Raw genomic sequence first — 27205 nt, 5'->3', positions numbered from 1 at the left:
TAGAATTTTCATATAATAAAACATGGCTACAGCTGTACCTCAAATAATCCACCAACTATTGTAAGAATTAAAACAGTGTAAAGAACTTTCAGAAACTACTTCAACTACTATGCTTGAGCTTTTCAGTACATCCCATCTACCTATGCTAGATCTGCTAAACTGCTCACCTTTTGGCTAAAAAAGTTGGACTAAATTGACCACAGTAAGTATCCATTTGGTTTTGATTTGATTTTCTTTTTTAGATATGAATTAAGCTCAAAATGCTTCCACTTTTTCACTTTTTTTTTTTTTTTTTGGAACATAAGAACTGCATAACTATATTATGAATGTTCATACCCTTCCACACTAGGAAAGCAATTGGCATTTACTGACCAAACCTCCTACAGGTACCAGATTATCAGAAAAAAGTGTCTCCACAAGCTGGCAAGCTCCAGGTTATTGGAATGTGTTGTATGTGCAGCAGAGAGCTCTGTGGTGCTGCTTAATGAAGTCCCAAGGAATGTATAGCCAAGGATGGAGAAAGTGGTGTTAGCATTTTGCAGGGAGTAATGCAATTTCCTGGGACAGGTGTCATATTCAAACTCACAAAGTCATAAGTGCAGAGCACAGTGTAGGTGGAATTGCAGAGACCCAAGCTGAGTAAAATTGTTTGTTTCTGGAAAACTCTACTGACTGCCACAAAGTGTTAGAGTGGACTTTTGTAACTCCTTTGCTATTAACACCTTTAATTGATGATGTGGAGTCATCTATGGAGAAGGTAAGTCATAAAATCTGACTGAACTTATGCTTGAAAATTAAAGATATTAAAGGTATTTTTGATCAGGAGAGAGCCTTGCTCCTCTTCTTCAAGCTCCATGACATGATCACTACTGACGATGGTATTCTCTGCTCTAGATTGCAAGACAAAGGTATTCAGAAGAGCCTGGTTATATTGGTTTGCTGCCTTTTACCAATTTAATGTAGAATCCCTTCAAGACCATGGCTCCTGCATTCACTAAGTACAATAACTCTTAATAGTAGCTTGAGGCAACCTAGGGATATGTGAAACCTTAATTAAAGCTAGTGCTAAGTGCTGTATGTAGGCATCACCTTTAGAAAATAATATCATTTAGGTTCAGTTATAAAACTCGGGAATTACTAAACTGACAGTGATTTTAAGGGGAGAATTAGTGAAGTTATTTATTCTTTTTACATTGTTTCTTCTGTCCTGCAATCAATTTAGCTTTTCAGGTTTGGGTATAGATGGTGTTGAAAGTTGATAGCATACTTTTTTTTTTAAACATCCTGTTTATTAAAGTTAAAGTTAATGAGCCCCTAATTAATGTGGATGATAGAAGGCTTAGATACTGTCCTGTGATTGATCTAGGAAATGATTCTCATAACTAGTAATAGGGGATACACTGACATTTTAAATTGTTTTTACTGAAGAGCCACTTTTTCTGGTTTTATGTGATTATTTTATGAAAGCTCTTCTATCTTTTGAGTGCTATAAACACTTGCTTAAAGCACATTTGATACTTTAAACTTCTGAAACAATGGATAATTTTCATGCTTTTACTTTCTGTACATTTGAATATGTCTGAAGATATATTGCATCATGCAGTAGTGTTAGATCTATATTCAAACAGATCATAGAAAAATGAAAGGGGGAGAAGAAACAGAGGCAGAGATCATGTATATCTTCCCATTGTTGCCACTGTTTTTTTGATCATAAGTGGTTATCATGACTAGATATCTTGATGACTTATTCTTTAAAATGTATGATACAGCCATTTATTTACACTGTGCTTGTAACTCTAACATGAAAGGAGAAACCACACAGCCAGAGGATGGGTTTGATGCTGCACAGTCCATGCATAATGGGGTATTAAAACCAGGGTGGCTGTCATGTGGCTGCCTGCTTTATGTCCGTGTTCAATCAGCTCAAGACCTTTCTTTCCATAGGCTGGCAAAGTTTGGTTTTAATAAAGACTGCAGTTCAGCGTGTTTCTTGGAATGACCTAGGTGCTTTGCTGTTCTGTTCAAATTACAATTCAACCTTGGACAAAACCAATCAAATATTGATGTTAGGTCCTCCCCTTACAGACTATCTGTTCATAGAGTTGTTAGGGATTCCTGTAAGAATTCTACACCCTTGAGGATTTGCAAGCATAGACTTACTAAAGCTCTTTGCAATTTAGCAAACTCTAATGAAGTAAGTTAGGTTGGCTCAGGTTCAACGGCATTAGCTTCCCTTGATGATTATTTCAATTTTTGGAGACATTCTTCTTCCTATTCTTAAAGTCTGTAATTTACTTTAACAGCAAAAAAGAAAAGGAAAAAAATGTGTAGGCATTGGAAGGGAGAGTAGTATCCTGAATCCTTTGCTTCTCTCTGTGGAAATCTTCAAGTATAATTGCTCTTTTTTGCTGACATCAAATTTCAAGGGTTCTGCAGAGAATAGCAGTTGTTCTAAAATACAATTGTACTGTTCAAAGTGCACTACGGGGTCCTAAATTCTCCTGTGATTTGTCCCTCTATAAAAAGAAGATTGAGACTAAATTCTGAGATTATTAGCTATTTTGTAAGATGAATTTCAAATAAAATAAAGATAGTCCTGAGAAGAGCAACAAAAGAGTTTTTATGTTTTGTTAATGATTGGGACATGCAGTACCACTTCATACAAATGTGTGGGTTTTTGGCAAATGTGGTGTATAGTGAAATGTTCTTTGCTATGTATATTAAAGATTTCCAGACTAGAAGGAAGAAATAAATTACCATTTTTTTTCTAGTCAAATCACAGCTTTATGACAAGTTTACCTAACTCTAGTCTCATCTATTTATTTTTAATTTAATGAGAAAAACCTTTCACTTACCTTATTCTGCCTCTTATGAAATGCTTGTGACAATTTGAAAACCATCCATTCACAATACATTATTTTATTTTATTTTATTTGGCCCATTATTATTTTTATAGTCATGACAGGTTCAGCCTTCCATATAAGGGAATTGAGGTTTCTTTAACAATTGAGGTTTATTTTAGAGATAGAAAATTGCCACTAATATCAAGCTCTTATTTCTACAGGACTGCTATTCCTTGGCCTTCTTTTAAAGGCTCAGAAGAATATTAAATATGTGCATTACATGAAGGAAGAGTTATTCTGAAATTTCATGGAAATAAGAGAAGGCCATAATTAACATAATTTTCTGACTAAACTGCAGTACACTGTTTTGACTTAATACAAAAATAATCTGATGTTTTTCCTTTGCTTCCATGCTTTTTGGACAAAACAAAGCAAAAATATTCTGCCCAGTTCATACAGAACACTGACAAACACCACCGTTTAGGAGAACTATAAATGTATTAACAGAGCCCTAACAATGTCGAGTTTTTTTGAAGTGATGCTGATTATACTACTAAGACCACTGCTCACAGCAGAATTCATCAGAGCCTTTTTTCAGTCAAGCAGATGGTTTAAAATTTATACAAAATTTAGGGTTGAGAGGCTGTGGGGAGAAGCTCTAAACTGCAGCACATTGGACCAAAAGCTTTGGCAGTGGTGCAGCCCAAATGCAGGTTCTGTGCCCAGCCATCACTCCTCCTGTGCTGCTGCATGTAGGCACCTGCTCCTTGCTCTCCTCTCCCACCACCAAGCCTCATGCCAAGCTGAGGAAGGGACTGTTCCAAAGCATTTGTACCTCAGTTTGGATCCTTCTCAGATGACCAAGAATATTTTACATTTCACATCACTGAGACCTCTGGTATCAACCCTAGCCTCACAATTTTTAAAAAAAGTGATTGCATTGTAGTGTCTACGTGTACTGGCTTTCCTTGGATGGATGCCTCGAGGAAGCGAAAACTCTGAATTCAAAAGAAGTTTCTTCTACAATTTTCTAGACATGTGATAACTGGGTAGTAGTGGATGTCTTACAAAAAGAGTGAAAGGACCCCTGTGCTGGATTTTTAAGTAATTTCTTTTTTTTATGTGGCTTTGCTGTGATCTGGACATGCCCACTGTTTAGAAAAGTCTGATAAACCTGACAATGTCGTTTAGTAGTGAAGAACACCAGTGATTACTGATTTACCTTCCTTTCAGTAGATGAAAATAGCTTCTCAAACAGCTTGGAAATCTATAAATGGAGATTTTAGATTTGGGGGCCTTGGAAATTTATTTAAATCTTTTGCATATTTTTATCTTGCTTATTACTTCAAATATCAAGTGTATTTATGAATGAAGTTCAGGATTGATTAAAAATGGTAGTACATAATTTTCATGTATAAAAAAATCTGCTGTTGCGTATTTTGTGACTGTTAAATTTAGCAAAACTGCTGATGTCAAGAGATGCAATTCTTGTGCATTTATGCCTTTTTTTCCCAATGAATCTTTAGAACAACCAAAGATTTTGGTTATTTTAGTATTAAAATATTAAAATCTTCAAAGACTTTTTAATAATCCAGGGGGTTAACAAGCTAATAAATGGATATAAAGTTACTGCATAAATGTTGCTCTATTTTAATTCTAAGTATTGATCAAAAATGAGCAGCAAATTAGATTGAAGCCCAAAATGTAGTATTTTGAAATGGAGCAAATACTTGTATTCAGAGCTGTATCCTGGTTTTTTTTTAGATTATTTAAATAGTAAGAAGTAGGCACAGAAAAAATGCAAACGCTGGATATTTTTTCAATATTATTTGATTTCTTTCCCCAATCTAATTGGAAAAATATTGTTGAATACATTGATATTTGAATCAATACCTAGGGTAAAAAAATGGGACATTTCCTGTTTCCTGTGCAAGTAAAATTAAAACTCTCAGGATCTTACTACAGAAATGGTTGTTTCATTTCGGATGTGTGTAGAATAAAATATCCCTGTTCTTTTATATGCGAATATGGGGAAAAAAGGAAAATATTGTCTAAATGAAGAAGAACAAATGCTACTTATTTTCTTAGAAAAGATGGGAGACATGTCTAGTCTTATGCCATGCAAATAGAAGATAGAATTATTCTAAGGTCTGCAAGGAAAGACATTTCGTTTCCGGAACTCCCTTAGAACCAAAGATCTGATTCTTAAAACTTCTTAAACACTGTGGGAGAACTGCCACAGGTGCTTTCTGAGGAACCAGAAAAGCCATATCAGATCACAAATGAAGGGCTTGCTTTGTTTTTGATTCTTAGATTTCCTGTTACCATCTGGCCTTATCAATGGCCTGGATTGTTTTGAAGCACTAGATTACTATATTTCTGCTATCTTCTTATTTTGAGGCTTATTGCTGTGGTAATTTGAGTGTAAATTAAGCAACAGAATTCAGTAGCCATCTAATGCACAGTATATTAATAGCTTTTAATAATGTGCACTGCTGGAGATTATATAAATGATTTTTCTTTTTTTCTTTAATTTCTTCTTTTTATAAGTATTCTAAAGTTCTGCAGCATTAAACCTACCTCTCTCCCTTTATCAATTAGTTAAAAGGAAAGATTTTTATGTGCCAACTTCAGGCAGCTCACACAAAGTTAACTGAATTCTAATTATTATTCAGAAATTGTCTGTGCTCAGAGCTCATGATACCCAAAGACAAAAAGTGTCCCCCTGCTTGGTTCCTATCTTTTCAGGTTTTCTAGGTACCATAACACTGCAGTTCCTCAAGCATTCAAGTATATAAAGCCAATCCACTCACAAATTAGGCCATTTTTAAAAGATGTGTTGAGGAATCATGAAGAAAATGTTCAGTCTCCCTTTCACTTTGGGAAGTGTTTCTTCTAGACTATTATCTGTGGGATTAAGCATTTGCTGAGTCCTGGAATCAAGGTTTTTCTCTACATAGAGATATTTTATTGACTCAAAGTCATTATAACCTGAACAGTGAAGGTGTGGAAGTATTTGCCATGAAGCCTTGGAGCAGAGGAACAGCTGTAAAATGCTGAGGGTGAAGAGGATTCGTTTGGGTCTGTTTCTGGGATGAGCTTACACTTTCCAGAAGAGGATTAAATGTTCTTTACATACTATTGTAAAATTTACCTCCCCTTCAAAACCAAACCAAACCAAAAAAGAACTCAAGCCCAACACTTGGTGATGGAGTTTAATAAACACTAAGAAGTCTTAATAGGAGTTTAACACTTGAATTCAATATCCTCCAAAAGCTGTTGTGATAAAAGTTATGTCTTTCTGTCGTAATCATTACTAAACTTGTAGGTTGTCAGACTTGATAAAAGTAAAAACATATGATACCTTTTTCCCATAATTGAAGTAATAATTCTGTAATATTTTGGTGTTAGTCCATAATGTGATTAAGTAGTTTCCTAAATATATTTAGATTTGTTTAATACTATCTACTTTAAATTTCTTTAATATGAGTGCAGTAGAATAACTTTGCATTTAACTGGGTTGCAAAACACAACACAGATATATCTATCTAATCTATCTCACAGATATACTTTCAGAATGCTAGTTTAATCTGCTTTTTATATTGCATCTGAGGGAGACTTCTACTTCAGTACTAGCCAGCATATATTTTAAATGGCTCAGATGTTTAAACTACCTTGTAATATAATAAACTCAATTCCATATAATTATTGCAGTATAATTACTTTAATCTAAAGCTTTGCCATTACGTTTTCTATTTTCAAATTCCAGTAATCAACTACATCTGCTACTGCAACTGATGAACCATAATGCTTATCTGCAGATGTTTAATTTCTGCTTATAACTCCCTTAATCTTGATTGCCCTGAGATGAAACTTTACAGGTCTTTATGTAGGGGAGAAATGTTCAACCTTTGTAATGGAGCATGGAGGGGGACATTTTCTTATTATTAAAAAGAAAACTTTGCAATACAATTAAGAGAAAAAGTTGAGACTTGTCTAGAAAAGCATCCCTTTAGTTATGAACATTTGAGTTTCACAGTGAAAACAGGTCAAGGTTAGGTTGAGCTACGCTTTTTAGCTGTGCAGAAAAGGTTTGGTTCTGAACAGTCTCGTTGATGACAGTGCATACGAGACCCAGCTCTTCAGCAGAGAACGTTCTAGTGTTTAGCCTCCAGCTAAAACCCCCACAGCTCTGGGAAAGAACCACATATTCTTACTGTTAGTAGGCTGGAAGGATCAGTTACTCCCAAGTTCCTCTTTCAGACTCCCCTCCAACCATATAGGCAACCTAGATCTGAGCTTGGTTTGTTTCTACCTTTGAGTACTAAGGTATACCTTAGTATTTAATCAATCATCTTTGCAAGCAAGAAAAAACTATGACAGCAATGGCAGTTATTTAGGACACAGGAATATATTTGTTGATTTCCTCCCACACCAGTGACAGTTACTTAACTTTTCCCTGGAAGGCTGCGTGGTTCTTAATGTATTCATTGTTAGAAGAAAAAAGCCCAACCAAACCAGTGAATAATATTCATATGGCAATTATTTTCCTATTTTTGAGCTGCTTAGGCAGGAGGTACTTTTATTCATGGGTAATTATGCTCTGTAAATTGTCCAAAAGTTTTGAGAAATATTTCTTCCAACCAATTATTATACCAACATTTCTCTTTATTCAGTCTTTCACTCAGGTGCCAAGATTCTTGTTTTAAATAGACTCAAAATTAATTTTTAGGTTTTATAAGAGTTGTCAGAGTGGCAAAGCTGTGGCTTTGGGATTGACATCTTTTGCCACAAGGCCTCTTCTGGCGGTGATAAAATTAGAAGGTAGAAGATTATTACCTTTTCCTCATTTTTGGGGGGGTTTAATACCAGGCTCCTTTTCTCGAGTTTTTTAAATTTAAAAATTTGCTCATCATTTGTAGTATATATACATTCAGTATATTCTTTTCACAGTTTCTTGACACGTTTTGCAATGGTAATGACTTGTTTTTCCATGTTCCAAGTGGTGTGGATAATTAACTTGCAGTAAGTAGGATCAGATTTTGAGGACTTGCTTATGGAAATCAATAGACACCAAGAAGATTGTGTAACCTCTCTATTTTTGCTGCCTTATTTGCCCTGCTTCTTCCATAATGTCTTTTTTCAGATGAGGATATAATTTTGTGGTTATTCCAGAAGTAGGACTTCAGACTGCATTTCCCAAGACTCAGAGAAACAATATTATTCTTAAGACAAAAACCATCTAGGTCACATTTTTGGTACATCTCATAAACTTAATGTCTTGTGAGTATTTACATAACATTCTATCATCATCTAGTCTAGTGTTTTATTAGAGAGTTTTGTTTCCTCACTCCCCCAGTTCTAGTGATTACCACCAGATGAATATTTGGCACATTGATCTTTTAAATTATTATTTTAAATCTCTTTCTTTCTGTTAAACAAAGTTCACAAGTATAAAATTCATTGCATTGTATAGGCTTAGAACTTAATAAAGTACTGATTCTCTGAAAACTTTGAAATTTGACCATTGCTGTTTGTATGTGATTTTTGCCTTGCAACAAATGATAGAGAAATCTCTTATACAAGTGCTGTCTGCTGCTATCTTACTTAAGACAGTACTTTTGTTTTATCCATGTTTACTGTTATTTTCATTTCTCATAGTTCAGAAGACAGATGTACGAGGCACAAAAGATAATCAGTGTTGCGATTCAAAAGTGACTCTGTTTTCTATTTGCAGAACTATACACATGTACATCTTCTGAGCTGCCGTCAGAAACATTCCTTGTAGTTCATTTTCTCTTCAAGTATTTAATATGATTGATGAAAAATCACATTAGTGGTTAAACTGAAATACTGTTTCATATTCTCTCAAAGGACTTCCACTCTTGAATCAAATTACTGTAGAGGGTTTAAAGAACGTGGAAGATGAGAGAAGAAACTGAAATCAATACAGCTTAAAATTTATCATCTGAGTTTTGAAGTTTCTGACTCCTGAGTATTATTTTAAGACTGTGATCCTATTAAACCTGGGCCAGAGCAGTGCTCCTTCTCTTGCTAGATTATGGTCAAAAAATGCATAAAGAAGCAGATATTAATGAGGGAAGGCACTGGTCTGGAACTTGAGCTGTCTAGGTCAAATTCCTGTCTTTGCTGCATGCTGCCTCAGGCAAATCATTCACTCTCATCGGGCTTCCATTTGCCATCTGTCAAATGGAGAAAATCAATGCCCGGCCTTCGTTTTGCCTATTTTTATTGTTGTTCATGGGAAAAAGAAATATTTCTTAATATGTGTTTGTATAGTACCTAATATACTGGGGCCATTAGGTACTTCCATAATACAGTAAGGGATGACAGCCTCTAGGCAGGAGCATTTGGAATGTACTTTCTGTGAAATGGATATGCAATCTGCTTCAGACCAGCTGTGGAATAGTGTAGAACTTTCTTCTTGCCTTTTTGGCAGATTATAGATTTTATTGTTAGGTTACCATATTGTGGTTGCTGTAAAGAATTAGTACTGTCAGTACTTACCACCCTGAGGTGTTATTGTTTGAATTTCTCCATCCTGCCTGACCTCTCCACTCACAAACACCCTTACAGTAGGGCATTATAAATAGCCAGAGTACATCAACTATTGATAGGTAATGGCTTTTTAATGGCTTCCATTGCACTGCTAGAAATACAACTTTCAATTTTATGGCTCTTTTGCATTTCATGATCCCACGGTGCCTATGAATGTTAAGACTTGATTGAGATTGAGTGGACATAACAAAATACGTTCACGCTGCCTGGCTCTAGGCACTTAATCAGATTGAAAATGTAGCCAGAACAGGACAGTTCGGGGCAGAACTTGCAGGAATTCTGGATTGCCCTCTGTTCCAGCATCTCTTTAGGACTGTAGATTGAATCAAGGGAATTTACCCACTCCATTTAATGAGGCAAGGTGAGTACTAAAAGTCAGATGACTTCTCTAGTCTTCTCTCCAACACAGCAATTTTTAGTTTTTTTTTAAAATTAATGTATCTTTTTTCAACATAAAAACTTTGCTACCACTATGAAATTGTGAATTAAAAACCTGCAATTTATAAATTCCTGCAGATGACATGGGGTATGTAATGATGTTTTCAGCTTAACAGTTTGTTACATGGAAACACTCTCTGAAAGTCTTCTGACACAATCTTTTAATACAGAGTTTGAGCAAAATTAATATCTGGAAAGAAATAATTTGTCATGGTGTAAAAATCTGAGTGTACTCAAAATTTAATGTATCACTTAAAATGAAAATGAGAACATTAATTATTTTGACAGGAATTTAGCAAGGTTGGAGATTATTCAGTAGTGCAAGTGTTTCTTATTTTTAGATGAATTTGGCCATTTTGATTAGTACAAAGTAGTATGTGTTAGTGTCGTAAGGTGAAAATTAATGTGCTGTCTCATGAAGATGGACTGAGTTACAATGTTTTTCATCCTATGCTGGAATTTCAGACATCATAAAATCTTGCTTTCTGGAATCATTATACACTTTAAGTAACAGCCTCTCCCCTTGGATGTGTGATGGTTATTGCAAAAGATCCTCATGAAGTGCTACAATATAGTTTTCATGGATTGTCAAAGAGACATAGGAAAGTCATACACAGTCACTGAAATTAGAATTTATTTGTGGTAATGACCAAGTTAGTATAATAAATGCCATGGTCCTTCATTATCCTAAGTAATCGGAACTTCACAGAATACTTAGCAATACTAATATGTACAGAATTATGTCTATGAGGAGTATTTGGATGCTAAGTCACCCTTTCATCCTTCTGCAAAGTGTTAATAACTAAAAATACGTGCTGAACCCTTGGTATTCCTCTTCTTGGATGATAAGCAATGACAAAAGAAGAGTTTGGGGCACTGTGATATTACTTACATGGACTGGTAGTGTTCCTATTTATCAATATTTTCATGTGGGGAAATTAAAAAAGAAATTAATAATGCCATGTGTCCTGAAATTGTAGATCTCATTTTCATCCTTGGTATTGCATCACACATTGAATTTTCAATTTATAAAGAAAGATATGGTGTGGAAATTCCTAATACAGCAACGTTTTTTCTCATTTCTTCTTCCTTCTCTGTCTTCTTCCTGTACTCATTTCAATCTCTATCCCTCATTACAGAATAACAGTCAGGAGTTTTTTAAGGTTCATTATCCTTCTTACATTGCAGTATGTTTTGTGTTGTTGTTTAATTCACACAGACACAGCCATCACTGCATTGTACTGCAGAGTGCAGCAGTATCCCCATGTGTTGGTGTTGGTGTGTGGCATCACTCTGCTGGTGATTCAGACATTCACATTCACACTGTCCTGAACATGCACACCAAGTGCTGCTCTGGTGACCCTGTCATGGGGCACACCTTGTCAGGCCTTCTTGTTTATTATTACCAATGCACACATTTAGCATTTGTCTTTGCTTGCTATTTTTCCTCCAAGTCTGGGGATATTTCTAAGTTAGTCACCTAATTTGATCTCTAGTTTTCTGATCTCTAGTATGGGACAATAAAGGTGCTTAACAACTCCGTGTAGCTTGCTCAACTCTGCCCTTAAAGTTGCTCAGTCATCATTGCAAAAAATAAATTAACATTGTTTTGCTTTACCATTACACTCTATATGACAGGAATGGCTTTACCAAAGTGTGAGATTTCAGCTGATGGACTCCAGGTACTCAGTACTGCCAGAAATGAATGAAATATAAATAGAAGTCATAATGAAAAAGAAAGAAAGAAAGAAAGAAAGAAAGAAAGAAAGAAAGAAAGAAAGAAAGAAAGAAAGAAAGAAAGAAAGAAAGAAAGAAAGAAAGAAAGAAAGAAAGAAAGAAAGAAAGAAAGAAAGAAAGAAAATCAGCATATCAGAGGCAAAGTTTGAAAGCAAAAAGTCAAATAAGTGGTATGAATGACCGTTTCTCATTAATTTGATTTGATTTTTACAATCTGAAAAGCTAAGTACTAGAGAATAATCTGTATTATAGTTCTCTATACATTAATTGTCAGCATGTAGTATGCATCCTCATTTCCTGTAAAATATGTAATAAATTTTCTTTTACAGGAACTCAGTATGTGTATGTATTTTTTGAAAAAGAATGTTCATTTCTTCCCAACTTTATTCCCTGCTTTTGCTCCTCTATTTTAGTCCGTTTTAGAGTTAACACATCCAATTACAAGATGGGGACAATGACAAAGCTGAAAGCTTTTGAGTTTAGCAGCAAAGTCTGCCTGTGCCAGGCACACATCAATTTACATGACAGTGGAAGGTCAAAAATCTCATTATTATTTGCACTGTTTATGGCTTTCTTTCTAACCAATAGCTCCAAGGGCTGAAGTGTAGGTCCTAGAAAATCATTCCATCTATGAGATGATTTATTAATTTGAACCACTTGATATTGCCTAAAGCTATGAAAATAGGGATATACTAAAGAACATTATTGTAATTATTCCATTAGGAATCCCTTCAATTATTCATGTGTTTTAATCACTTGGGCATTTAAGATAGTGCTAAATTACAATCATCTGATTACATATGGATTTGTATGGAGCTTTGACAATCTTCCGTGTTGAAGGACAATGTAGGCAAATGCAGAAAAATCATCCTGAAGAAACTGATTGATCTTGAACTCACCTGCTAGAATTTAGGCGGTGTTAGAAGCGTTGTTGTAACCTTTTGAATTTGCCAGAAAATCTGATAGAATTGCTACAGAGCTGTGTTCTATATTCCTGTTTATACACTTATATTTGCAGCTTCTTATGATGATAAAGGTTGCCTTGAAAACAACCTGTGAAATGAGGAGAGAACAACATAGTGCTCTTTCCTTTAATCTGCAAAAAAGAGCATTTGTTAAATCCAGAGATGATCACAGTAATCTTCTAAGCTGACCTTCTTCAGGCAGAGGTCTTTTCACAGGAATAGGATCATGATTTGTATTTCAAATATGATTATTATTTTTAACAAAATGAGCCAATAAAGGGATGTCCACACATATTTAATTACTTTAAAATTTTATCTTATTTTCCAGATTTGTCTAGCTTGAGTATTTAACTTTTCAATCATAATTTCTCCATGTTCATCAGCCTCAAGAGTTTTCCGTATTCAGATCTCTTTGCCATTGATGAGTGTCTTCACAGAGAGATATAGTAATCCCTTTACTCCCTTTACTTTGCAGTCATTCTTTGAAGTTACTCCTCTGTTTTCTGATCTTTTTGGAAGTTTGTACTCTAAACCAGAATGCTTGTCTTAGGGGTTGAGGGGTTTTTGTGTTTGAACAAAGATAAAGTCACTTTATTCTTTGTTCCTAGAAGTGTGGTTTTGTATTTTGCTGAACTGAAAAAGACGTTGCTGAGTTTACCCTATAGCAACAAAATGTCCCTCTGATTATTTATTCATCAATCTTTGCATTTGTCCATATCAGCAAATAATAGCATATTTTAAAATGCTGATAAAATAATTGACAATTTGGACCAAGAGCCAGTCCCTTCTCCATTCGTAGATGTGTTCTCATTAATGAGTGACCTCTACCACTCATATTTAATAACATCTTACCTATGACACAGTGAAACTTAATGAACAGAGACATAGCTGAAAGACATGAAAGCTGGTGGATGTCATGGAATAACTGAGTGGCCTGGGTTGGAAGGGATCCTAAAGATCATCTAGTTCTGAGCCCCCTGCCATGGATCACACTAGTGACAACAGAGCATGTAGCTAAGGTGCTATCTCAGACATCTGTATGTCACTTGTTTGAGAAGACACATAAAAATACCCATGTCTAAGCCAGGTAACATTTATAACTCCCTAGTATCTTCTCAGGCTCCTTAGGTTAATAAAAATGCTAAGTGCTTGCTACTCAGCTGTCAAAATGTGCAGAATATAAAGTTTATTATAATTTGTCCAAGATGAACAGTCTCCAGCTATACTGCCTTCATAAGCACTATAGAAATATATGAAATTTCACAGGTTTTTATCCTTTATTAGCATAGTCTAACTCCAGACTCACTTTCTGAAATGTAATCTTGTTTTATGTATGTATCTGCCCAAAGAGGAAAATGAGAAATGGTAGTTCTTGTTCATTAACTATGAGAAATAACTGAGTTTTCTCTCATTTAATAAATATAGATAAAAATGAGACTTCTCATTGTTTGTCGAATATATCTTCCAATTTATATGTAATCTGCTGCATGGCAAAAGTGTGAGACTATTAAATTACAGCTTTTCTATTTGTTTCCTGCAGTGCTACTCTGCAGTAACAACACAATATGGAGATTCCTGAGAGTTTACTAGTTCACTAGGAAGTGAGAACTTTGATTTTCTGACAGGTAGTGGTGGAATTTTGCAGAGTACTTTCTGTCCTCTGGAAGTGTTAGAATCAGGCATGCTGTTGATGAATCTGTTTCTGTAGTTTCTGAGTAACCCTGTACCACTGTTCCCTTTGAGGATTTCACTGTACCACACACTGCCACTGTTCTACCTGGACAGGCATTTAACAAATGTTGACAGTACATAATCAAAAGTAGCACCATGCCTTGAATACTCACAAATGACAATCTTTCAATTTTAAATAGTACTGGCCTGCTAAACCACTTTAAAAAGCTGTTTTTCCCTCCCAAGCAATACAATAATCAGCTTTTCCCTGATGCGATCTTATGTAAATATATCACTAGATTAAGGCCCATGCTGATAAAGTTCTTTCTGTAATGAAAAGTTCTGTTTCAATATTTCAAGATTATTTTGAGGAAGAAAATATTCTCAGGTGTTCCAGTTAGGGGATATCTAGAAGGTGCTGGTACTGTAGATAGTCTGTGATGTACAATTTGGTTACCCTGTGCCCTGGAGGAAATTTTAGGTGGCTAGAAGTATGAAAGTAAGACTGAAAATACAGTCTTATGCAAGTGTATAAGTGCATTTATATAAGTGCATAAGTGTACACTTACATAACTATGTAAGACTGTTCCTGTACTTAAATTTAAAAAAAAAAGTCTTATGTGTGTTTCAGAGATGGGGATTAATAAATTGATGAGGAGCTCCTAGCTCCTATGGCACACTTTTATTCACACATTTAGTGCACATAAGGATCATTAGGCTCCTGTAGAAAATCAATAGCTAAAACCTGACTATTAAAGGGTCTTTCTTTAGCTGCTGATATTCTGTGTGCTAATTACTGAGGGAAGTTGTCTCTTTTAATGCTAAACCTGTAGTTGTTATTTGTTTGATAACTCATTTTGTGTGTTTTCTGTTCATTTTCTCTGAGAAACTGCAGCTACAAAAGACACTACAACTAGAAGTTGTAATTGCATTATTGTTCTCTTCAATTAAACCAAGCATTTAGAAATTGCCATTGCTGTCAGGCACATTCACACAACACACACTAAATCTTTATAAAGTATAATTTTAAATTCTATGGGTGGCCCAAATGGTTAGTGGTGGGGGCATTCAGCCTACCCGATGCTGGTTCAGCTTGAACCTAAATTGCAAGTATTGATCAGCTTGGCCTGTAGATATTTAGAAAGAACTGGAATGCTTTTCTTAATGTCCATGGCACATGCAATTATTTTTGACCACGGTTCATGTTATATGATGTAGTGAAAGCTAAACATTGCTGGACAGCCCTAGAAGTAGAGAAAGCTACTGCATGTTTCTGAAGAGACAGTTTTAACTTGCAGTCTGTTAACAGATAGAATAATTCAGGTAAATTACTGATATGAGGCAGCAAAAACATGTCACTTAGTAATTGAACTTACTAAATGGTAATGTGATTAAATACTGTATATAGAGTGTAGTCACCCAAGAATTGCATAAAGGGCTCCTCTTATTACATTTTTAAATAATAAATAACTTCCTTGCTTGCCAGCATTTCTTCTGCTTCCTGAGTTCCTCTCATCTTACCACAATGTGAATTCCAATGTGCTATCATTTTTGGTCTCACTCCAGGACCATTGAGGAAGAAATCACAGATAGAAAAAAGATAAAATAGTTTCAAATGATAATTTTTCAGTGTGTGATAATCACCTGAGTCTGATCTTGGAAAATGCTGGACACTACATGACTCTCCTATCCACTGTAAGAGCTGGAGATGCTCAGCATATCACAAAACCAAGTGTTAATGATGCGAGTTCAATATAGAGCAATTGATTATATTCTGAATTTTAATTCTCTCAACCTCTGTTCAGTCTTTGAGGCCGTTCGTATCTAGGAGAATATAAATTATTTGCAAACAGTTTAATAAGAATGAAATTTTGTGAGAACATATGAAAGCCTGTATTAAAATTCAGAAATTTCCAGTACTCTTAATTTCATCTACTTCATAACTTTGTTGTCTTTGCATGTATAACCAAATAAACAGCTTTAAATTCTATCTGGAAATACCTTTTCTTTTATCGTCTATTTCATTTTCTCTGACATATTTATCATTGTTTTGCTGAGCATAAGGTAACAAGCATGAAGTTAACGGGATTATAATTTTCAACGTGATTTTATTTAGTGCAAAGTTGTGTGGCAGGTTTGTATCCAGTTTGCATTGTTTTCTCTGAATCTGGAAGATCATTTAAAAGTTTAGCTGATACTTCATCAGGGATCCAAGTGACAATGTTCATATTGATTCATATTGATTCATGGATACTGTCTTCAAGCAATGTATATATCCCTGGTAAATGAGGCTTCTGTGCCTTTTTGGAGGAAATGTATGAGTTATGTTCTACTGAAATATGAAATCATAAAACTTCTCCTGGTTTATAATCAATTTTTATTCAAAACCGAAATGAAATATCAGACCTTTTTGGCTTCTCTTCCTAAGCAAATTGGGTAGTAGCCTTCTTCTATTTCCTCAAGCTCCTTCTTCAGTGACCATATTACAGATAAATATTTCTCATGGTCAAATAAATTTTTAGAAGCTTCTCATTTCTTCTAGTCCATTAGTTGCTCAGCTGAACCCCTTTTCCTCTCTCTTCTTTAACCATTTAAAGGACTGTATCTATAAACATGGCATTACAACATCTGAAATAATTCAGATTTTCTTCCTGTTCTTCAGTGAATAAAAGACAGTGGTGATGATTGCTTTGTAGCAGTAAGAACTCATTTTGTAGATGATTTATTATAACATTTTCTGATTCTAAGATGTTTATGTATAAAAATACCTCAGATTAAGGAGAGCATACCGTTGAAATAATAATTTCAGATTCTAGTAATAAATTGTTTATGTAAACAAGGAGTTAAAAAAAAAGGGGTCACGGAATAGTTTTGCCGTTGTTCAATTAGCTTCATTTGTTAGTGCTGCCCCATCTGCAGGTCAGTCTCTGATAAGCAACTTTTTTTGGGATAGGAGTTGATGGTAATGAGCCCTTTCCTGTTACCAGGGCTGTGCTAATAGTAAAAGTTTTTCACTGCTTCCAAAACTACTTAGATGTTCATAAATAAGTCACAATCCCTGTGAGGTTTACTGCATATTATCTTAATTCTGTGGCATTATAAAAGTGGATAATGGAGTTAAATGGATAGTTAAATGGATATGTGAGAATTGAACATAATTTCTCTAACCTGGGTGATCTCTACCTATGGTAAAAACAAAAACTGTGTATGTGTCCTGGACAAATTTGTTCTTGCTGCTTTTTGGAAACTCTGTGCCACAAAATAAGGATGGACAGTTTCATGTTTCATGTTTCTTTAGGTATAAATGATAGGTAAATGATAAAGATCTACAGAGAAAGGAAATTCCAGCTTGTTCCTAGGGATATTTTGACAAATATTGGGCTAATTCAGAGCCTGAGCAAAAGCAGAATGAAGCATTTTCCAAAGCTGTGATTATCTGAAATGGAGTTCTGATAGTTACAAGTTACCTGGGAGTCTTCTTCTATTTAGGTCAGTGTTGAGCACAATAGATGTAGAATCATAAATGAAGTCAAGGCAGTTGCAGGAAGGGAGTGAATCCCATCCATATAATAAGCTTGAGACCAATTTAAAAATTAATATCTCTTATGAAGCAAAGCATATGCATTAAGTATTATAGAACAGTGCTTACAATTTTATCACCACTATAAAGCACAAAATATGATTAATACTGCAACTGATAAATATGGTTACTTGTAAAACCTGTAAAAATAACAAACCAAAGAGAAAATACTTTCCAACAAAAAAGTGGTTCTAGTGGAACTTTCTCTTTAGAATTTGTTGGCATTTCCATAGCTTTTCAGAAGTTAATCCAATAATCTACTTGTATTCAGTTCCTCTACTTTTTGTTCATCCTTCCCAAAATTACACTCTTATGATACTACTTTTGGTACAGAAAACATTATTTCACACTTTATTTGGGATCAGTCTCCTATTATCTTAGTTCTAAAGAAGCAATTTGATCTATCAATTTTTCTGACAAATTATACACTAAGCCACACTATAACTTGTATACAAAGCTACCATGATTAATCTCACAAAGCTTTATTCTCTTCTGTTTCAGTTTTCAGACTTTTAAAATAGGAGTTTCTCTTGAAGCATGATGGTATACAGGTGTAGGGAAAAAAAAAAAGTAGCTATTCGTATGGAGTTATATGGGTCTTGGGTATCCTGTGACTGAGATAAAAAATCTTTGTTTAGGACTCATTAATTCTTCATGAGCTATGACATTGAATGCATTTTCTGGTAGATTGCTACCCTTTTTAAGTATCAGACCGTAGGATTGTCAGAAAGAAAATGGATCAGTCCTGGCATGTTTGCCTTACTCGAGTTCTCTCTCTGACCTCCCTGTGCCCGAGTCCCTCTCCGTGGCAGAGGCTGTGGCACTGAGCTCTTCAGTTTTGGAATACCCAACCCAAGGTAGTCTTCTCAGATATGGGATTTTTACTGAATAGTTTTTAAAAAATATTTTCCAAGGGTCATTGCCTTTCATAGCAATGGCATGCAATTGTTCAAATTTGTTAAGTTATGTATGAAAAAACTTTTAGAAATAACTAAAAAACTTCTTAGGGCTTGCGGATTCTTTTCATCCACTTTCATTAACCCAATCTTCTCCTGTAATTTTGGAGAAATGAAATGTTACTCTGTACCTGTAAGAAGTCTTGTAAGAATTCAGTCTTTGACATATTGACAAGAAGGCTTCTTGGCAGCTATAAAACTAATTTTTCAACAGTAAATAGATTACTCTTTGCTGAGAAATATTTAACACTGAAAATCTAAAACTCCCTTCTGCTTTAACCAAGAGGAGTAAATAAATGCATGTGCACTTACATATGCACTCCAGACAACTGCTACTAGCAAGAAGGAATATTTTATTAATTACCATTAACAATTAAAATCCTTTCCACTCTTATCGCAGGCACTGTCATGTCTCTTATCACCATAATCTGGTGATAGAGGAGGTAAACATTTCTCTGTTTAGTTTGGCTACTGAATCATAAAATGAGAGCCCAACCCTATATAACACCAAGAGGGCTCATTGTGGCATGGAATTCCCCGGGCACAGTGAAGGGGCTCTGAAATTCCTACCCACCAACATTTGCTCTTGGTTATGTTGCTCGTTGTTCTTGATGCAGTCAATTCATTTTGCAGGTATCACCAGGTGTTCTGTGACTCACACGGCACTGTGAGATAGCATGTGTGGATCCAGATGTTTTCCTTCTAATCCAGACAACCTGAATAAACCTGAAATAAATTATTAACCTGTGTTGTCCCAGCAAAATGTTCAGAGTTAAAAAAACCAAAAGAATTCTGGAGCAGTCTGCCCCACTATTCCTATTTATTTTCTTTTCTCCTAATTTATGATACAGAGATTCACTGTGCATGAACAGGCAAGACCTACAGACATTTTATATATGAAAGATGATGACCTTTATGAGATGACAAAAAAACAAAGAGCGATTTCCCCTGTAACTTGTGTAATATTTTCAGATGCTTCCCACAGACTTTCCAGAGAGACTAGCACTGCTCAACTCTTCCCTGTGTTTTAGACAAATTAAAATTTACCTTTTTTCTTTTGGCAAAAGTAGAACCCTAAGTTTTAGTCAATATTGAAGTATATAGGAAGATTTTGTTACCTGGTATTTATCCAATTGGCTTTTTTTTTTCTTATAAATAGACAAATAATTAAAAAAATAAAAAAGATGTAAATAAAGTTCAAGTTAATGCAACAGCAAAACCTAAGAGAGCAATATACATTGGGGGTAAATAAATAGCTGACATTTTTGCTGATATCTTTTTCTGTTCTATTTTTCATTCTACAGAAGGAGAATGAAATTTTCCTTTCCACTCACAAATCTTTTCCTTCATCTACAAAAATCAGGTATCATAAAATACTATTGAAACCTGCCTCTGCTGAGAAAAACAAAATCAAAGCAAACTCTGCTTTTTCTCTGAAGCATCTCATTGTAATATTCCTTAATATGTCAGCAGTCACCCACACATTCATCCAGAACTGGATTCTGTAAGCTTGCCCTATTTTTCGGTATTCATTTCACAACTTATAGCTGCAATCTCTTGTGGCCCAAAGTTTTCAGCAGACATCACTGGTTTAATCTATCTTTGTTAAAATTAAAAAGTTTCTTTACAGTCATCAGTGAAAGTTCTTGAAATATTTGTGCTAGAGTAGTCAGCTAAAGCAATTAGGCAGTTCTGTAAAGATTCCCCCCAAATCCCATATAGATTTGGGACAGTTTTGACTGTTTCATCTGGATTATTCCTGAAGTATTTCTCACTCTATAATGATGCTTCTGCTCTTTCCAGCTGCTATTTCATTATTAAGGGAAGAATTACACGGTTTTTCATGAATCCATATAAGGTTCATTTTTATAAAGATCAAATCTGATCAAGCACTATCAAGACAACCTTCATAGGCCCATGTCCATTTACACCCAGCTAGAAGACATTTCCTTGTAGTTCAAATAAGTATTGCTCAAAATATCTGTAGCTATGTGGCATCACACAGACCTTATATGATTCATCAGCTTGTGACTCTCTGGAGTTTCTAGCTTGTATGATTTAGATCACTCATAAAATAGTTACTTAACCATCAATAGGAAATAAAAAAAAAAAAAAAAAACCTACAAAAACCCCAGGTTTACTTTCGGGTGTAACTGATTACAGATGAAATCCAATAACATGAAATAATGAAAACCTGCTTTCTTTAGGCGGTCCCTGTCTCTGTGTACTGTTACAGCTGCAATAAACAGTTTGCTTTTCCTGACTTGCATGAGCTGAGGAAGAGTTCAGGGTCTTGGTTACTGCTGCAGTAACATCTAAGGGCTCAAACCGGAGATATTTCAGGTTTTTTGCAGATTATTATTCCACATTTGTCTTGTTGTTGGTACTTCCACTAGTGTATAGGTCTGTTTATTTTCTTTCTGACCTGTTTTACTGCTCACTCACAGTTGAAAGATCTCTCCATTCCCAGATCCTGAGGTTTCTCAGGTTCTGTAGAGTGCTCTTTAAATTCCTTTTTCATTTCACCTAAATTATGAAATGATTCACTGTATTTTGGGAAAGGAAGGGTTCTGTGCAGTCTGGATTGATACACTTTTCACACATGCTTTTCTCATGTGACTTACAATATGAACAGATTTTTCTCTAACATTGTGTGTAATATATTTTTTGCAGTCCTTGGGTTTGTAAATGTAGAATTCACTGTCAATCCATTTCCTTTCCTCAAAGTCAGAGTACACAGATCTGAAGAGGAGAACGAGGTAAATCAAATGCACAGCTTCAGAAGAGTGATGTTAATTCCTTTGCTAGATCATTATGATTATATGAAGTACAGCATCTTTGTTTGAAAAAATTCAGAGGTACCTTGAAATTTAGTGTTCTACAGCTTAAGCTTATTTTAAACTCACTACAGAATTCTAACATGATGATTAGTACTGCACAGAACTTCTGATTCATGTATACTTCTACTATAGAAGAAAATTGCTGTGAACTTGATTAAGGTTTGAAGTAAGGAAACAGATACAGGGCAATTTGAACTTCTTGACATCTTCTGAACCAGTGTTAGAAAAAATACATACTTCTAGAGATTAATGCAAGTAAATCTCTTCATATCTGTGGCAAATAAGACATGGTTTTCTGGTGCATAGAAGCAAACCCCGAATATTTCAGCAAGGGTTCTACCTCTCCTTTCCCTCTTGAGTAGTGATATCGAATTTGTGCATTTATACCTCCCGTCTCTGGCAAAACTCCTCTGTATTCTTGTGCCTCCTGAAGACTTATTAAAATACTAATGTGGGAGCATATCCAATTACCCTCTCCCATTGCATGTGTGCAGTTGCTCCATGTCTAAGCAGCACACATTCCTGTTTATTATCCCATCATGGGAATCACTGTCCCAGAGGCTTGCCTCATCTCCTGTGCCTGATTCCCCATTCACTCTCCCTGTGGATTAATGAATTCTGAGATGAGGCCCTTTGGGAAGTATGACAGTGTGTTGTGAGAGCTGGCCTTCGAGCTGGAACATCAAGGATTTTATAGCTGACTTTTACATGGGCAGACAGTTTCTCTGAAGGTTTATATCCAGAAAACTTGAATTACATTAGAAACATTTGCAAGTTTTAGCTGTTTGGAGCTGTACTACATGGTGCCATATTCCAGTGCTCATGGGCATAGGATTGGTTTTCTCCTTGCACTGGACAGGAGCAGTACAAATGTGTTTCACCAGAGAAGATGGGTGACTTTCTGCAGATGCCTTGCATAGACTGATCAGAAGAGAACCTGCAGTGTTCAAGTGGATGAACTCTAGTTTCTAGAGTACATTAATTTCATTCAAAAATGGGATGTAGGAAGAGTTGAGAGCATTCTCTTTAAAAAAAACTATTATTTCTGTGTAATAACTAATACTCCTGTTTTGTTCTCATAAATCAAAATTCCATTTCAATAATCATCTGGAAATCCAGACTGAATATTGTGTGGTGAAAATGCATTTCTTAGCAGAGTAAACACCAATTTAAGATTAATATTTATTCTGGGAATGCCACTTTTGAAAGATATAAGACCCGTGAAATATGCTTAAACTGGAAGAAGTTTTTCTGCTGAAGTTTCAGAAACTCTGTTATCATATTGAATTTCAGTTTACTTTGGTAGTAGTTTGTGGTGGGAATACAGCCATGTCTGGAGTGCTGTGTCATGCTGAGAACTCAAAGGACTTAATACCAGCAAGAATTGTTCCAACAGTGCAGATTCAAGCATTGTTCAGTTCTAAATAGCAATGGGCCTGAAATATGTCCCTAGATGTGAATCTGAGTGGAAGTGCTTCCCTTTACTTTAGCAGCCTAAAAATCGGTTGTTAAGGCAAATGCTTCTCTGTTGCTATGGACAGAATTTACTGACAGCTTTTTTCTTACAGCTGATTGATAGGCTGTTTCCAGAGGTGGAATTATTGTCCTTGCCTGCGTGGATAGACCTGAGATGTCTCCAGTTGTTACAGATAGGTATGGGGCTTTGTGTGTAACGTTTTGCACAAGGCAACATACTTCAGCTGTAGTTCAAATGTCCACAGGAAACTTCAGGAACATAAAAGTTGTAAATGTATATAATTGGCATGAAGATTAATTCAGTTCAAATGGAAGCTGACTGATTAAAAACTTTGAGTTCCAGTATCTTATAAAAAATAAATTGCCGAAAGGTGATACTTGTTCCTTTGCATCCTTTGATTATTTTGCACGATCAGTAGGAACTCCTGATTGAAGGGTGGGCAGTGAGGTGCTGTGTTCCATTGTGCTTGCTTTCTTTAGGAAGCAGTAGGTTTACAATTGAAAAGTCAGCTTTGTTTATGAAACTCTGGTGTGTACAGTGCCAATTTGCTGGTTTTTTTTTTTTTCCTTTTGGCTCTTTCCTACCTTTTATCTTTAAAACTAATGTTTAATATTGTTAGATGCAGACCGTGTGTGCAAGCACAGAGTGAGGGGACAGAGAGGGAAGTGAGGAAGGGGCCACTTTGTTGTCGTGGCCCGGGCTGGGCACAGGTTCTGTCTGCAGTCGCAGGGCTGCCCTGTGCCGGCCGTGGCTGCTTGGCACAGGGCTGCTGCGGCTGGCAGCGTGGTCTGTCCTCAGCAGCAGCCACCGCCTCGGCATCGCCGGCTGGAGCTCGCTGAAGAGCTCACGGGGATGCTGCTTAGGACTCCTGCCTGACCTTGGAGTAGCACCCAAGTCCTGGAACGCTGGGTAGGTTCCTTTTCTTCGCTTTGTAGCCACTGAGTAGAGCTTTGGTTGTTGCTGACGGCCTCTGGCTTCTTCAGAGTGCCAGTCTACAAAGAAAAATAACGCTACATAGAAATAAATGTCTCGGTCTGCCTCTCTGGGCGAGAAGGTAGTGTGTGGAGAAATGGTCCCCAAGCGTACAACTGGCTCTAAGTGGCTCAGCTGCTTTTCTGCATTTGAGTGACAGTGGCATTAAGGCAGCACAGAATCCCAACTATTCATCTTTTCTGGGTAGAGCAGCTGTCTTTCAGTGACAGCTAGAGGGATGCAGCTCCCCTCTATGACACTGATGTCAGGCAAGCTAAGATAGGAAGGATAATAGGTTCATGCATAGAGGATTACATTATTTCCTTTACCTAAACAACTGACTAAGGTAAGAGGTAAATATTTATTTACCATCTAGAGATAATATATACTTTTTATCATTTAAATTAAAAACAGAGTTTTTAAAAATAGTAGATAAAATCTGATTTTACCCCATCTGTATATTTTAGAAATACATTAATGTTCCAGGTAAATAATTAAATCTGAAAGATTATTATTACAGTAATTCCACTTAATTAATACTAGGAATATATGAGCTGAGAAGAGTTAATGAAATGCTAAATATTTTCCTTTATCCCCAGTCCATCTCCTCTCATCTCCCCCCATCTCCCTTACCCATAGTTTTTAGATATAAGTTGTGTATATATCCTGCAAGAAAACTAAAGGTTAAGTTTTTGTTTAGGATGGAAGTGTTAGCTCCTGAGAAGAAAACACATGAAAAGAATGAAGATTTGCAACAGTATCCTCAGAAGCCTGCAAGCTGTAAGAAAATGCTTAGGAATTGCTGCTTGATAAAGCGAATTTTTGCCTGGAAAAGTTTGAGCTCCAAAGGTACCTTTTCTATTGAAAATTTTAGTGTAGGAGAAATCGTTGTCCTTCCAAGAATTCTGAATTTTTGATACAATGGTATTACTGAATTTAACATCAGTCAAGTTACAGGTACAAAGAATCTCTGCTGTCTTGAGTCTATTGTGCAAGAAGATTAAAAATGGTACAGCTTTGATTGAGGTGCTTTATCATAATGTGATAAAAATAATTGTACTGCATGAGTATTCATTTTGCAGCACATAAAAATACATGGTCTGCAGGAAAAAAATCCTTCAGTCAGAAGATAAATGAGTAAATGTAAAATCCCATCAATTACATGTATCAATTTATCAGGGCCCAACCCAAAATTCTGTTTTGATAAGCAAAACCTCCTTTCATTGTTGTCAGAGTATATTTGCATGGAAATTACATGATCAATCCGTTTGTCTTTGAGGAAATGGAGAAAGGCAGCATTCTGTCACATTTATACATAATGATGTTATGTACTGTATTTATTAATAAGTACTGAAAGAAATGCTTCTTTTTAAAATTAGAAGTTGGCTGTGAAATATCTCACTGTTGAAAGTTGAACTCTTTTATGAATAATAAATTAAACAACTGTCCTGAAATGATGGTTAATCTGCTTCACATTATTTCCCTCAGGAACATACAAACAGTTAAGAATTTTATTCACCACAGATTCCTCTTTTTATCACTGTATTTTTACTTTGCAGTATTATGTAAATACAGAAGAAAAAACACTGCCCCAAACAATTCTTTTGCATTTTGGCAGCATTTTTCATTCCCTTGTACACAGTTTATGACAGAAACAAACAACCAACAAACCCCAAACCAAGTCCTAAGTATATCCAATTTGTGTCAAACAGAATAAAAAAAATGCATGACATTGCTTTGTCATGAAGAGCTAAGTCACCATAACCTGAGTGTGTGATATGTTACTTTATTTACACATTTACTTTCAAGGCTATGCTCTAGTAGCTTAGTTCCAGCTTTTAGAAACAATGCTCTAGTTAAATACGACCTACCTCTGGTTTTAAACTGCACTGATCTCTGCATTGGCCAAGTAAAGAAGTGCTTCATATGCCTTTTAATCTAAGCATTACATTTAGCTATTCTCAGCCACTCATCTTTAAAGGTTTAAATTAATTTTTCAACAAATGGCTGCTTTAATCAAATGCATATTACGGTTTGCTAAATACATGTTTGATTTCCTACTGTTGTATCAGGTTTTACCTATAGTTTGCTGCACTTTTAGGGTTTTTTGTATTGTTACTGGAGCTAATGAGGCAAAAATAGTTTTTCTGTAACTCTTTCAGAACACTCATCCTTCTGTTCATGCGAATCTTTAGAATTTTTTTCCACTGGATTATTTATCATCAATCTTGGTAGCTTGAAGCAATCATCTCTCTAGAAATGATGGGTGAATCTAAAGCAAACTGCATTGAAGTTTATAGGTCTGATTCTTCAATACCTTCCAACTGGCTAATAATTTACACCTCCAAAAAGGGTCTTAAAACAATCAATAGGTGATGATAGAATTAAGGATTTATTTTATTTTGGTAAACTGAATTAACAGACAGATGAATCAGTGTAAAATTGGGCTCAGTTAAGTTACTCTGGGTTACTCTGGCAGAGACAAAATCCGAATCTGACACGTAGTTAGCTCAAAACGAAGCTATTATTTTTGCTTTATGCAGTACCAAATGATAGAAAATGTATTCCCATAGGGATACCTTTACAAGAAGATTTGAATATTTATTAGGATCAAGAAGACAGACATTCTGAGGTACTTCCTTCAGTACTGTGCTGCTGTCCAGGTGACCTGACTGATCAAATAGGTTTTGCTGGACTGCAATGATAGAGCATTCCTAGTTCTCATGGCACTGCTGTAGGAACCAAGAGCATGTGGCTACAGAGCTGCTTGCTCAGTACCTGTTTCCTGTTGGAAGAATGAGAGTGGGTTTGAAAATCATATTGTGGTGGCTATTTCCCACTTAGATGTTCTTTTACACAAATCAGATTCCCCATTGGTTATCTTAAGCTAACATAAAGTGGTAAAGTGGTATAAAAAGTAGTCATTTGGCAGTTGAGGCTTGCAGTTTAGTATTTAAAAAATAAATGAAAATTTTTTTTTTGTATTTCTAAAAAAGTCATGATAGCTCTAAATACCAGATTATTTGGTAATTCATTGCCCTTTTAACGGTTTGCAGCTGGAAATGCTGGAAAGTAATGGATATTTGATCTTTCTTTTCAGATACTATTTCTCCTCTACAATTCATTTTTCATGTTTTAGTTTATTTG

At 35.5% G+C, this 27205-nt stretch overlaps 1 protein-coding gene across 5 annotated transcripts in view; it reads left to right on the top strand.

Annotated features, from left to right (window-relative positions):
- KCNIP4 (potassium voltage-gated channel interacting protein 4) overlaps window positions 1-27205 on the top strand; it is a 393854-nt gene that overhangs the window by 17498 nt on the left and 349151 nt on the right. Inside the window, exons 1-2 of one of the 5 annotated variants that reach the window (XM_088163217.1) lie at window positions 23873-23995; window positions 24759-24907. The exons of 3 other annotated variants lie outside the window; for them this stretch is intronic. In XM_088163217.1, the coding sequence (XP_088019343.1) occupies window positions 24760-24907 (148 nt within the window). In that variant the 5' untranslated portion in view covers window positions 23873-23995; window position 24759. Of the gene's footprint in view, window positions 1-23872; window positions 23996-24245; window positions 24405-24758; window positions 24908-27205 lie in introns of those variants that run through there. One more of the 5 variants, XM_014885156.2, reaches the window with a different exon arrangement.

This window comes from Sturnus vulgaris, chromosome 4 (assembly GCF_052056855.1).
Source record: "Sturnus vulgaris isolate bStuVul1 chromosome 4, bStuVul1.hap1, whole genome shotgun sequence".
In the NCBI taxonomy this organism is placed as follows: domain Eukaryota; kingdom Metazoa; phylum Chordata; class Aves; order Passeriformes; family Sturnidae; genus Sturnus; species Sturnus vulgaris.
Note: the sequence above shows the minus strand (reverse complement) of the source record. Positions and strands in the feature narration are given on the sequence as shown.